General features: G+C 48.9%; 1 protein-coding gene across 1 annotated transcript; it reads left to right on the top strand.

Moving 5' to 3' along the window:
• Window positions 1-6,124: 6,124 nt before the first annotated feature.
• Window positions 6,125-8,607, top strand: LOC123147331 (aspartyl protease family protein At5g10770-like). The gene is made up of 3 exons (XM_044566557.1): window positions 6,125-6,293; window positions 7,012-7,586; window positions 7,701-8,607. Exons 1-3 carry the CDS (start codon window positions 6,125-6,127, stop codon window positions 8,445-8,447), a joined length of 1,491 nt encoding a protein of 496 aa, XP_044422492.1. The 3' UTR covers window positions 8,448-8,607.
• The last annotated feature ends 4,055 nt before the right edge of the window (window positions 8,608-12,662 follow it).

Below are 12,662 nucleotides of genomic sequence, written 5' to 3'. Positions count from 1 at the left end.
TCCAAAGTGGCCCAAAACCCACCTAAACCCCCTCCATCATCTAGGTCATTCGATCACGATCACGTGGCTGCAAACCGTGCTCAATTTGGACACTCCTAGCTCCCTCTACCTATAAATATGTGGCCTCCCCCGAAAAATCCGTGGTACAAACCCTAATCCTCTTCCCCTCTTGTCCACCAGACATGTCCGTCCCAGACGGACGAAATCACGCCGCCGCCCCGGGCGAATCATAGATCGCCACTTGTCCTGCGCCGGTCTCCCACCGCCGCGGCCCGTACCGGCCCAGGGCGGGCCTCCTCGTCGCCCAACCCGGGCCACGCCCCGCCTCCCAGCGCCGCCCCGCCTCTGCTCCGCGTCGCCGCCCGTCCGCCGCGCCTGCCCGCGCCCGATCCCCGCCGCCAACGCCTCGTTGCCGGCCAGCAGCAGCTCCACCGCGAGCTCCTCCGGCCGCCGCGCCCACCGTCACCACTCCGGCGAGGCGCCCCGCACCGTCCCTGCCACCCAGCGACTCCCGCGCCCCTCTCCGGTGAAGATCCGGCCCGACTCCGGCCACCTCTCCGGCGCCAGATCCGGCGAGCCCCGGCCGCGCCAACCGTCTCCTTCCACTATTCCGGCGACGAACTCCGTCATTCCTCGTTCCGCGCGCCAGCCGATCCGGATCTCAGATCTGAAAAAACACCTCGGTTGACTTTTTCCCTTCGAACCCTAATTTTTATGCCTACTTCATTGCATCATAAATTTGCACCTGTTGCTCCGATTCGTGCGTGTAGCATATCAAAATGTTCGTCTCGACGAGTAAATCATTTCATCTCATTGCATCATTTTCATTTGAGCTCATCTTGATGCCCGAAATGCTATTGGAAGAGGGCTATGTGAGGATTATTTCAGATCTGTTTCAGCAAATGCCCTTTTGTCATTTTTGCCATGATTAATGTGTGCATGCTATGATCCTGAGCTCTACATGTGTTTTGTTATATGCCATGCCATCTTTACAGGGGTGTATGCCATGTATTTTTGTGATCTCTGTGGTGACTAGCACAAGCATGCAAAGTAGCCTACTCAGTGATGCTGATTTCAGGGACTTAGAATTTCACTAAGTCCTTGACCTATTATTGTTTTTATGCCATATGTTCATGTTGTTTCCTAGTGATCCGTGCCTCTTTTGGGCATGATCAGTAAGAATATTTTGTAGAAATTGTGGTGTTCTATCCATCCATGTCTTTGTTTGCATTTATGGAGCAACCTAGCTTGAAGTCAATCAAGGTGTAATTTTGCTACAAAATGTTCCTGGCAGATTGTTAACATGTTTAGCGATTTTGCCGAGGTTGTTGCTATTGATCCGTGCATGCTATGTTGTTGTTCTTGCCATGTCTAGCTTCTATGTCATGTCGTCTTGCTGGGTGTATGCTTAGTTTGTCATGCAATGCCTCGTAGTGAGTGCATCGAGCTCGTAAACATGCCTACTCGTTATCTGTTTTTCCATGCTCCAGTTTTTCACTAAGTCTGAATCTGTTTATGTTTTTGCTATGTTCACATGCTTGCAACTGTATTTCCTGATCCCTTTTGGCTTATGGTCATTAAGGGACTTTTGTTATATGCTTTGAGTAGTTTCACGCCATGCCTTGCTTTGCCATGATATGTTCCTGTAACATGTAGTTTTCATGCTCTAAAGATTGCTTCCTGATGATAAATTTCTGACTTGCTGTTAATTTCACTAAGTCTGAAACCTGTTATCTTTTGCATTTTTGCCATGCTTGTTTGAACCTGTTATTGTGTGAATTAGCCGTAGCTCAGTGTTCATCTTTTGTCAAGCATCATGAGTGGATTCCTGCCATGTATCTTGTTGCCATGTTTGAGTGCAGTAGCTTATTTATCTTGATGCATTTAGAAGACTACTTGTTGTTTATCGCAAACCGGTGCCATATTTGTTTTGCTTGTCATTTCCAAATCGTGCATCCGATTCCGGAGATCTTTATATCGGATTCGACCGAAATCACCTCACCTTTCCAGCGGCACTATTGGATTTCCAAGTTGGGGCCAGGTTCAATCATTCCTTTCGAAATCATGCATATGCACCGCATACCGCATCCCACATATCATGCCATGTTCATGTATTGGTTGTTTACTATGTTGTGTGCTTCTTTCCTGTGTTGCTTCTTCGGGTTGGTTCTGATAACGTCGTGTTTGTGAGGAACTATTCGTCTACGTCCGTTTGTCTTCTCCATGGACTCGTTCTTCTTCCTTGCGGGATTTCAGGCAAGATGACCATACCCTCGAAATCACTTCTATCTTTGCTTGCTAGTTGCTCGCTCTTTTGCTTTTCCTATGCTACAATACCTACCACTTGCTATATCATGCCTCCCATATTGTTAAGCCAAGCCTCTAACCCACCTTGTCCTAGCAAACCGTTGTTTGGCTATGTTACCGCTTTGCTCAGCCCCTCTTATAGCGTTGTTAGTTGCAGGTGAAGATTGGAGTTTGTTCCTTGATGGAACATGGATATTTTGTTGGGATTTCACAATATCTCTTATTTAGTTAATGCATCTATATACTTCGTAAAGGATGGAAGGCTCGGCCTTATGCCTGGTGTTTTGTTCCACTCTTGCCGCCCTAGTTTCCGTCATATCGGTGTTATGTTCCCAGTTTTGCGTTCCTTACACGGTTGGGTTATAATGGGAACCCCTTGACAGTTCGCCTTGAATAAAACTCCTCCAGCAAGGCCCAACATTGGTTTTACCATTTGCCACCTAGCCTTTTCTTTCCCTTGGGTTGGCCGGCTCAAGGGTCATCTTTATTAAACCCCCCGGGCCAGTGCTCCTCTGAGTGTTGGTCCAACCTGTCAGCTGTCGGTGGCCACCAGGCGCAACTCTGTGCTGGCCTACCGGAACCTTGGACAATCCGGTGTGCCCTTAGAAAGAGATATGTGCAGCTCCTATCGGGATTTGTCGGCACATTCGGGTGGCTTTGCTGGTTTAGTTTTACCATTGTCGAGGATGTCTTGTAACCGGGATGCCGAGTCTGATCGGATTGTCTTCGGAGAAGGAATATCCTTCGTTGACCATGAGAGACTGTGATGGGCTAAGTTGGGACACCCCTGCTGGGATTTGAACTTTTGAAAGTCATGCCCGCAGTTATGGGCAGATGGAAATTTGTTAATGTCCGATTGTAGAAAACCTGAAGTTTATCTTAATTAAAATACATCAACCGCGTGTGTAGCCCTGATGGTCTCTTCTCAGCGGGGTCCAGGAAGTGAACACGGTGTTGGAGTTATGCTTGACGTAGGTTGTTCTAGGATCACTTCTTGATCATAGTTGTTCGACCGTGCTTTGCCTTCTCTTCTCGCTCTCATTTGCGTATGTTAGCCACCATATATGCTAGTCGCTTGCTGTAGCTCCACCTCATACCTTTTACCCTACCTATAAGCTTAAATAGTCTTGATCGCGAGGGTGTGAGATTGCTGAGTCCCCGTGACTCACAGATACTTCCAAAACCAGATTGCAGGTGCCGATGAAACCGTGCAGGTGACACAACCAAGCTCAAGGAGGAGCTCGATGAAGATCTTGTCTTTTGTGTTGTTTCGTTTTAGTCGATCAGTAGTGGAGCCCAGTTGGGACAATCGGGGATCTGTGTAGCTTTTGGGGTAGTCTTCTTTTATTTTGGGTTCCGTAGTCGGACCTTGTGTGTATCTGGATGATGTAATGTTTTATTCATGTATTGTGTGAAGTGGCGATTGTAAGCCAACTGTGTATCTCTTTCCCTTATGTATTACATGGGTTGTTGTGAAGATTACCTCACTTGCGACATTGCTTTCAATGCGGTTATGCCTCTAAGTCGTGTTTCCACACGTGGGAGATATAGCCGCATCGAGGGCATTACACTGCGTGGGCAACCCCTAGCCTTCTGTCAGCCACTGGCGGTTCCCAGTACTGGCAGTCGGTCGTCCATCTTCTCCCAGTCCTCCGCATTGGGACCTCCATCTCGGTTAGATCTGAGGCTACGACTTTGTTCTGGTTTCACCGGTGGGCCGGCGACACCCCCTTCGCGACGCGCTTCCCTGACCTCTTCTCCATCGTTGTCGACCCTTGGATCTCAGTAGAGAGGGCCCTTATTGACTTAGGGCGACTCGCATTCCGGAGGCCATTTGGGCCTCCGGATTCTGCCGCATGGCGTGAGTTGCTTGATTGCGTCACTATCCACGAGCCAGTAGTGGGCACTGGCCCGGATCAGGTGAGGTGGCGCCTTGAGCCGTCAGGCCAATTCTCCACCAAGTCCCTCTAACAGGCCATCGCCCCCTCCACCGCACCTCCCCCCTTATGGCAGTGTGGTCCATCCGCCTACCATTGAAAATCCGGATCTTCATGTGGCAAAGGGTTCGCGGACGGACCCGTCTGGGGTCGAGGTCCGCAAACGCAATGGCCCGGGCTCTGGCCTATGCCCGCTATGCGGTGTCCTCGAAGACTCGAATCATATCTTCTTCTCTTGTGTGTCCACTCAATTTGTGTGGAGCTGCTTTAGAGAGGCGGTTCGTGGGAATTGGTGTCACACCAACTTCCCCGACCTATTTGCCAAACTCCAGAACTCCCCCTGCCTTCTCGCCACATTAGGTGGCTTGAGATGGGAGCTATCGCTTGGACTCTCTGAATGATCCGCAATAAACTTGTGATCCAACACACTCCTCTTCGACGGGCTACTGACGCTCTTTTCAAAATGTCTGGTGACTTGCAGCTTTGGCGGCCGCTTAGCCGCCCACAGGACTGGGACGTCATCTCCGCCTTCATCGCCGACCTTCGCTCGATGGCCGTCCGACTGTCGTCGCTGCCCGTCCGCCTCCTCCGGAGCCAGACTAGACGCCTGTTGTGTGCTCCGGCGTCCTTTTTTCCTTTTTGTTTGGGCTTGTTGAGCTGTGCCCTCAGCAGAACCTTTTGTACTTCCTTTTGTGAGACTTGGGTGTGTGTTTGAACTAGTCCATGTATGTGTGCTCTTTGGCGGTTTACTTTATTTATAAAGCAGGACAAAAGCCTTTTTCGGTAAACATTTGCATGTAGGGAGGCGTTACCACTTACAGAGGATCTTCAGGTGACAAACTTGACAGTTGCTTCGGACTGCCAAGGTGTGGTACTAGACTTAAACCAAGGAACAGGAGGGCTGCACTCGGCTATTATACATGAAATAATGGGACAAAGAAGCACTTTCGCTTCGGTTTCTTTCGTTTTGAGCGTAGAAATCATAATTTCAAGGCTTACAATCTTGTTAAGTTCGCTTGTAATTTAGGGCTGGTCGGCATGTTTGGCTGGGAGTCCCTCATGACCAACATCGTGTACCTATGAACATTGGTATTATCTAATAAAGTGGCGAGATTTCTTCAAAAAAAAACTAACTTGTCTAAAAAAAAGGCAAGCTGCACTAACAATAATATTACGAGCGAAAAAAAGATTCAGCCACTTCCACTCCTCGGAGGTGCATGCCACTTCCACTCGATGGGAGGTGATCCAGAGAAGATGGAGTTGCTGGCTTGCAAAAGGGCGGTGGAGCTGGCGGAGGAATTCAACATTACTAGCTTGCACATCGAGATGGATTGCCTGGAGGTGGTCCGCAAGATTCAGAATGAGGAAGCCGATCTCTCCGTGCTGGGGCCGATGATCAGAGAGGTGAAAAACATGCTGGCAAAGAAAGAAAGATGGAAGGTGACTTGGGTAAGGAGAACGGCGAATGGCACTGCGCACGGGTTGGCCAAGGAGGGGGTAACAAATAATATTAGTAAGATTTGGGTGCAAGCACCACCAGACTGTATTCTTCATATTATTTGGGCAGAAATTCCTGCCTTTCATGAATAAATAGAGACGCGGTTGATTTCAAAAAGAAAAAAGAAAAAAAGATTCAGCCGACCTATCCGACGCAAGGGGCTGCATCATGCTCATCGGATGCATCGCGCCGAGGCGGCAGCCAAGCTCCTGCTCGGCTCGTCCGAGGCGCAAATCTTGGCAACAGCGACGCCTGTTTTCTTGCTTTTCGTGATTATGTCGAACCTGATACGATGCCCCGCGTCCGCCTATATAAGGATTCGGAGCACTGCCGCTCCATTCATTCACCGGTGCGAGACAAAGGCCTTTGATCTGTGCTTGCAATGGCGTCCGCCGGACGGTCGCTCCTCTACGGCCTGCTGGTGCTGGTGCTGGCCCTCCTCTGCGGCGGCGCTCTGGCGGCTCCGCCGAAGCGCTACCTCTCCGTCAGCCTCGACCAGGTGGTCGCCTCCAAGGCTCGAGCCCAGTGCTATGATCCCTCCTCGTTTTCAGGTATGGGTCAGAGCACTAGTATACCTGTACAAAATACACCAAAGAAAAGGTATGGAATACTACGGGTGTGAAATTACCGTAGAAACTTCTGATGCTTCGTTTAGAAAAAAAAGAGATGTTGCTGCTTTCTCGGGAGTGTGATTTTTCTACCATGCACGAGATATATCATGCATGCGTTCACCATCTGTCTTTACTTTGAGATTTGTGGCGCGTTTTCTGTTTTTTGATACATTTTGTCTTGTTTGAAAATATTATGACACATTTTAAAAGAAGAAAATCAATGAAAACGTTCGGCGACAGTATGGAATAAAACAAATTTTGTCACACAAACTAAAGAACGTGTTTTTTTTTAGGATCCAAGAACGTGTGATATGAATCGCAAAGCAGAGACAGAAATAATTTCCATACTTTTCTCACAAAAAAAGAAGAAATTATTTCCATCCATGCCGGGCTCTCGGTGACAACTCGCCTGGGCAACTCCGCACAAAACATCTAGAGTGTGAAGCAAATCTATACATATACAGCTACATCTTTTTTTTTTGAGAAATATATACAGCTATATCCATCCACTAGATCACTACGCGTCTAATACGCCGAAAGCTTTAATTTAGGCACAAATAGTTTTTAGAATGTTATAAGAACAAAAACATTTACTTTTATCATTATTACAGAAAGAGCAATACATATATGTAGCATGTGATATGTAAATGATTGACAGGCGAGACTTCTGGCAACAAGTTCGCCATCCATCCATCTTGCAGCACGGCCGAGCAGGCGGGACGCAATCGCGACATCGCCAACCACGACAGAGCCCGACTGAGCACCATCCGCCAAAGGTCTTACCCTTCAGCCATGCCTCCGATGGCCATGCCTCCGATCCCTCCGTTCATTTTCCCGCCAAGCCCCACACCAGGTTCAGCACCAGCAAAGGGCATGCCTCCGATGTTACCAGTCATCGCCTTCCCTCCGATGTTCTTTCCGCCAAATCCCGCACCATCAGAGGGGATGCCTCCAGTCCCAGCCGTAGCCTTCCCTCCGATATACTTCCCGCCGGCCCCTGCACCAGCGGAGGGGCCGTCCGTCACCATCCCGGACGTGCCGGGGACCAGCGGCTACAACATAACGGAGTTCATCGTCATAGTTGGCTTCGGCACGCCGCCTCAGCCATCTGCTCTGCTGTTCGACACCGGCAGCGACCTGTCGTGGGTCCAGTGCCAGCCGTGCGCCGCCGGACACTGTTACCAACAACGCGACCCGCTTTTCGACCCGACCAAATCCTCCACCTACGAAGTCGTGCGATGCGGTACGCCAAAGTGCTCGGTGGCCGGTGGCATGTGCAACGGCACCACCTGCCTGTACCGCGTCGGCTATGGCGACGGCTCGTCCACGTCTGGTGCGCTCTCACAGGAGACGCTGACGTTCTCCTCATCGCGTACCTTCTCCAGCTTCCCGTTCGGATGCGGCACCACCAACCTGGGCGACTTTGGCAGCGTCGACGGGCTGCTTGGCCTTGGCCGTGGCCAGCTTTCGCTGGCCTCGCAAACGGCGTCCTCCTACGACGGCACCTTCTCCTACTGCCTGCCGTCTCACAACATGTCGAGGCCCGGGTTCCTCAGCATCGGCGCCGCCCCGGACACCGGCAAGGTCCAGTACACGGCGATGATCAAGAAGCCGGAGTACCCGTCCTTCTACTTCGTGGAGCTCGCGTCCATCAACATCGGTGGCTACGTCCTGCCGGTGCCGCCATCCGTGTTCACCAGCAAGGGCACCCTGCTCGACTCCGGCACCACCCTCACGTACATCCCCTCGAAGGCCTACGCCTTGCTCCGCGACCGCTTCAAGTTCACCATGAAGGGGAATAAGCCGGCGCCGCCCTTCGAAGAACTCGACACCTGCTACGACTTCTCCGGCCAGAGCGCCATCGTCATACCGGGGGTGTCGTTTAACTTCAGCGACGGAGCCGTGTTCGACCTCGACTTCTACGGGATCATGATGTTCCCTGATGAGGTAGCGCAGCCGGCCTACGGGTGCCTCGCGTTCGCGGCGGGCGATGATGATTCCTTCTCCATCATCGGCAACACGCAGCAGCGTTCCGCCGAGGTGATCTACGACGTTGCAGCTGAGAAGATTGGTTTTGTTCCCTTCAGTTGCTGATTTCCTTCCTGGTAGAAAAGAAGTGACCCACGCGTATCGATCGCCACTCTATGTCCTACCGGCTGCATGTGTTAGTATCGTGTACTCCCTCTGTAAACTAATATAAGAGCATTTAGATCGTTACTTTAGTATTCTAAATGTTTTTATATTAGTTTACGGAGGGAATACTTTTTATCGATTTCCAACTATGAATAAAGGGGTTGAGGCGGTGGGTGCATATGAAAAAAGTTTGCCTTCACCCAGCTGATTTGAGAACAATTTCGCTAAGTCTCTGAGACTTCGTTATGTCTCAGTCAATATTATATTCCTTAGATTCTGCATTGAGATCCATATAATTTTTCTTCTTCTTCTTACATACTATTCCCTCTATTTCAAAATAAGGCCCCGTTTGATAGCAAAGTATTTTCTATGTATTTTGAAAATACTACAGTTTTTAGAAATACCATGGTTTTAATTACTGTGAGCTGTTTGGTGAGAACAAAAAACAGTAGTATTAATACCATAGTTTTTTCAATACCATGGTATTTTCTCTGCATATAAAAAAAAACCTCCGACCTTTTTTTAAAAAACAGAGAAGACGAAAGAACGAGCGTTATCTTCAACTCACTCCCAACCCATCATCACCGCCTGTCCTCTTGGTCAGCGGTCATGGACAAATCAAAAAATTAACAAAGGGGGGGGGGGGGGGGGGGGGGGGGGGGAAATGATTAGTACACTGTCCTTCATTGCTTGCTACTTCCGATTGCCGCTGCTTCCGATTTTTCCTACTGAAGTCATCTCATCCCAATCTGTGTTCCCTACATTTCCAGATCCTCATCTAGCGAAGGTGTGTAGGGATTTGATTTTGTTTTTACTATGTATGCTGGACTTGCCAGGTCAAGATGGACTGATCATGTTCTTGCTGCACGTGATGGCATGTGTGGTAATCGACAACCAACTCCTTTTTATCAGTGTAATATGGAGCTTGTGTATGGTGTGTTCATATTGGTTGTTCGGCTAGTGCATGGTCGTACTAGTTTGTGCATGGCCGTACATCAGCTTGGAACTTCTAGCTAGCTAGCAATGAGCGTGTTTGTAACTGCAGCGTATAAACCTTTTGCCAAACAGGTCCACAGTATTCTTAATACTTCAAAATTCGCTGTAATGTCAAAACTATGATATTTTATACCTACTTGTTAAATTACTGTAGTTTTCCAATACTTTAGTTTTTCAATACTTCGCTATCAAACACAGCCTAAGTGTCTCAAGCTTAGTACAACTTTGTACTAACTCTAGTACAAAGTTGAGACGCTTATTTTGGGACGGAGGGAGTATGTCACTTGACTGAAACTTGTTTAATTCTTAGTCGACTGAGACCTAGCTACACCCATTTGAGAAGAATTCTCCGTCGCCCTCACAACCAACCATGTCTCCTGTCCTATCATGCAAGAGTTGTGTAGTATTTATTTGTCTATAGATGGCCCTATTTTGTACTTAAGCACGCCCATGGCCTCACATAAAACTTATATACTCAAACCTCGTTGTTCGCATTGATATGAAAAACGTTTGCATTCACCCAACTGATTTGAGAAGAATTCTCGGTCGCCCCCACAACCGGCCATGTCTCCCGTCCTATCATGCATCTTGTTCCAAGAGTTACGTAAGTATTTATTCGTCTAAATGACCCTATTTTGCACTTAAGTGCATCCATGGCCCTGTGAAAAATTTATATGCTCGTCTCTTCCCCCTTGAGAAACGACTATCCACTAGGCGCGTTCTCTACGTAAGACAGGCCAACCGGCTTGCCGTCTTTGACCATCAATGGTCAACGGTCATCGCTCTGCCTGCCGGACACGTCCTTCTGATATCCGCCACAGCGTTGTCACCACTAACATTGTATGCCACAACCTTTTAGTCACAATTGAATCATGTTGTTGCCGTTAACCGTGTCAGGCACACTAGCACCATGTTAGCCCGCCTGACAATCACGCACGCGCTAGACCAATGGCCGTGTCACCGATATCTAAAACGACATATGAGAAGACGTGTTTGTTTTGTTTCAGACGCCATACAAGGTGTCGTGACAGTTTTAAGCAATGTGTCAAACAATAAGTCGTCTTCCTTTGCCATTGACCGCACATCTGTAGTGGTATCCCTTCTTTTGAGCAGTGTGACGACCAACAGAAACCGTCAAAACAACATTTCTTTTTTCTTGCAGAACACCGCTCTTGATTGGGCTTTGATCCCCTCGCATCGAACCTCTCTTGTGCCGTCATTTATTAGGGTTTAAAACTTTGGTTTTTGTTATATTGTTTAGCCTTCACTATAATTTGCATCCACAAGGGGTGTAGGACTACCGACTTGTCAGATCATCGGTGGAACCCCAACTTGTTCATCTATTCTGTGTGTTTAGTTTATTATCTGTAATTTCATATTGCAAGTTACTGTAGTTCTTGCCGATTCTTCGCTTGCTTGCGGACCTCAAACCTCGTTGTTCACATTGATCGTGCCTACTGCACATCGAAGATTGGTTTAGCGATTGCAAATGTGTGTCGTCGGGTAGGGTATCGTCAGGTCGTCTAAGTCAAATTCCACCGAATCGATTGCTATCCCCACTCGTCGAAAGTCGGGCTGCCACCACATCAGTGCCACCTTCCTCCCTTCCCGCCGCCGAGCTTGTCTTCCCCGACGAGACGTGGCCATGGAGGGCAAGACCGTTCATGCTTGACGTGGGGTAGGGGGAGTCTTTGGAGGAACTGCATGTGTGCCCCTTGTTCCCGACCGGCGGTTCCACCATGGCACTCTAGTCTGGTCGACCCAAGTGACTTGGCAATGGCCACCATCTCGAAGGCAGGGCCGGGCCTATAGTTGTAAAATGTGTGCAGCCCGCACAGGGCCCCTAAATTTTTGGGGCCCCAAAATTTGTATATAGGCCTAGTAGTTAGAAAAAATTGTCATAGCAGGCCCTGGGCCATTGGGTGCTGGACGCTGCTGCTCGTTTGCTCGATCAATTACCCTAAAGAAAAAAGTCTGCTCGATCGATCTTCCTTAAAAAAAATGCTGCTCATGCCTCGATCGAGAAGGAAACGGGATCTCGGTCCCAAAGAAAAAAAAGAGATCATGGACTAGATCGATCACAAAACCGTAATAGCAGGTGCGGCGGCGTCGTTACAGGAAACGGGATCGACTCCTTCGCGGCTTCGCCTCATGCCCTCAACCTTCATCGTATCGCCTCATGCCTTCAGCCCTCATCGTATCAATCGGCAAGCCGCACGCAATTCACGTCTCTGCAGTTCTTGCCTTCCTCTCTCCTAAGTTCTAGACTCGTCGCCTCGTCGGATCGATCTCGCCTCGTCAGATCGACTGGCGATCGACTCCAAGTGCTTCACGGCTTCAAAACAGGTTCCAACTCCTAATTTCTAATTTCTAATTTCATAAATCCTAATTAACTTTTGACAGGGATCGTTAGAGATCGGTTCTTGCCTCCTTGTTAAACAACACAGTTTAGTATTATGCAAACGGGAGTTGAATAGGTATGATTTTTACATATCCAATTATTTTGTAAGACAGTATATTATATACATTATAACAGCTCATTAGTTCATTTTAGTAAAATAGGGCCCATTCTTTAGTTTCGCACAGGGCCCCGAAATTTACCGGCCCGGCCCTGCTTGAAGGACCTCTTGGGCACACTGCATCCGGACGCTTCCAACTTGGCAATGCACGTCGGGGACATGGCGACAACGTCCACCCAAGACGACGCAAGAGGTGCAGTGGCAAGCAAATATGGCGGTGTCTTCTCTACGGCAACGACAACTACTGCACACAGGGCGGTGCGTTCTCTACACCGTCAACAATGGCCTTCAAGGAGGCGCTACCTGTGCTGCAGCTCAATGACGACGACCGGCGGTTCATGGATCACGAACGCCCCGGAAGGTCGGCGATGCTAACAAGCTGCTCGACACCTGATGGCCTACGCAGTTTGGTGTATCGGTCGATATACAGCACCTGCAAACAAGCAAGATGCCGAGGCAGCATAAAACAGTAACTTAATTATGTAGCTGCTGCATATCCATCAGCTAGCTAGGCGGAGATAACTCCACTCCACACTTACACATCACCTGCGACTCTTCTGAGCCTTATTTCTGAAGACCAACCTTCAATATACTGGTAACATGCATGCGATGCATAGATAGATGCATGCATGCTACGTGCTGCTTTGAGTGGCTTGATCGA

This window comes from Triticum aestivum, chromosome 7A (assembly GCF_018294505.1).
Source record: "Triticum aestivum cultivar Chinese Spring chromosome 7A, IWGSC CS RefSeq v2.1, whole genome shotgun sequence".
Classification (NCBI taxonomy): domain Eukaryota; kingdom Viridiplantae; phylum Streptophyta; class Magnoliopsida; order Poales; family Poaceae; genus Triticum; species Triticum aestivum.
The sequence above is the reverse complement of the archived record's forward strand: the minus strand, read 5'-3'. Positions and strand labels throughout refer to the sequence as shown.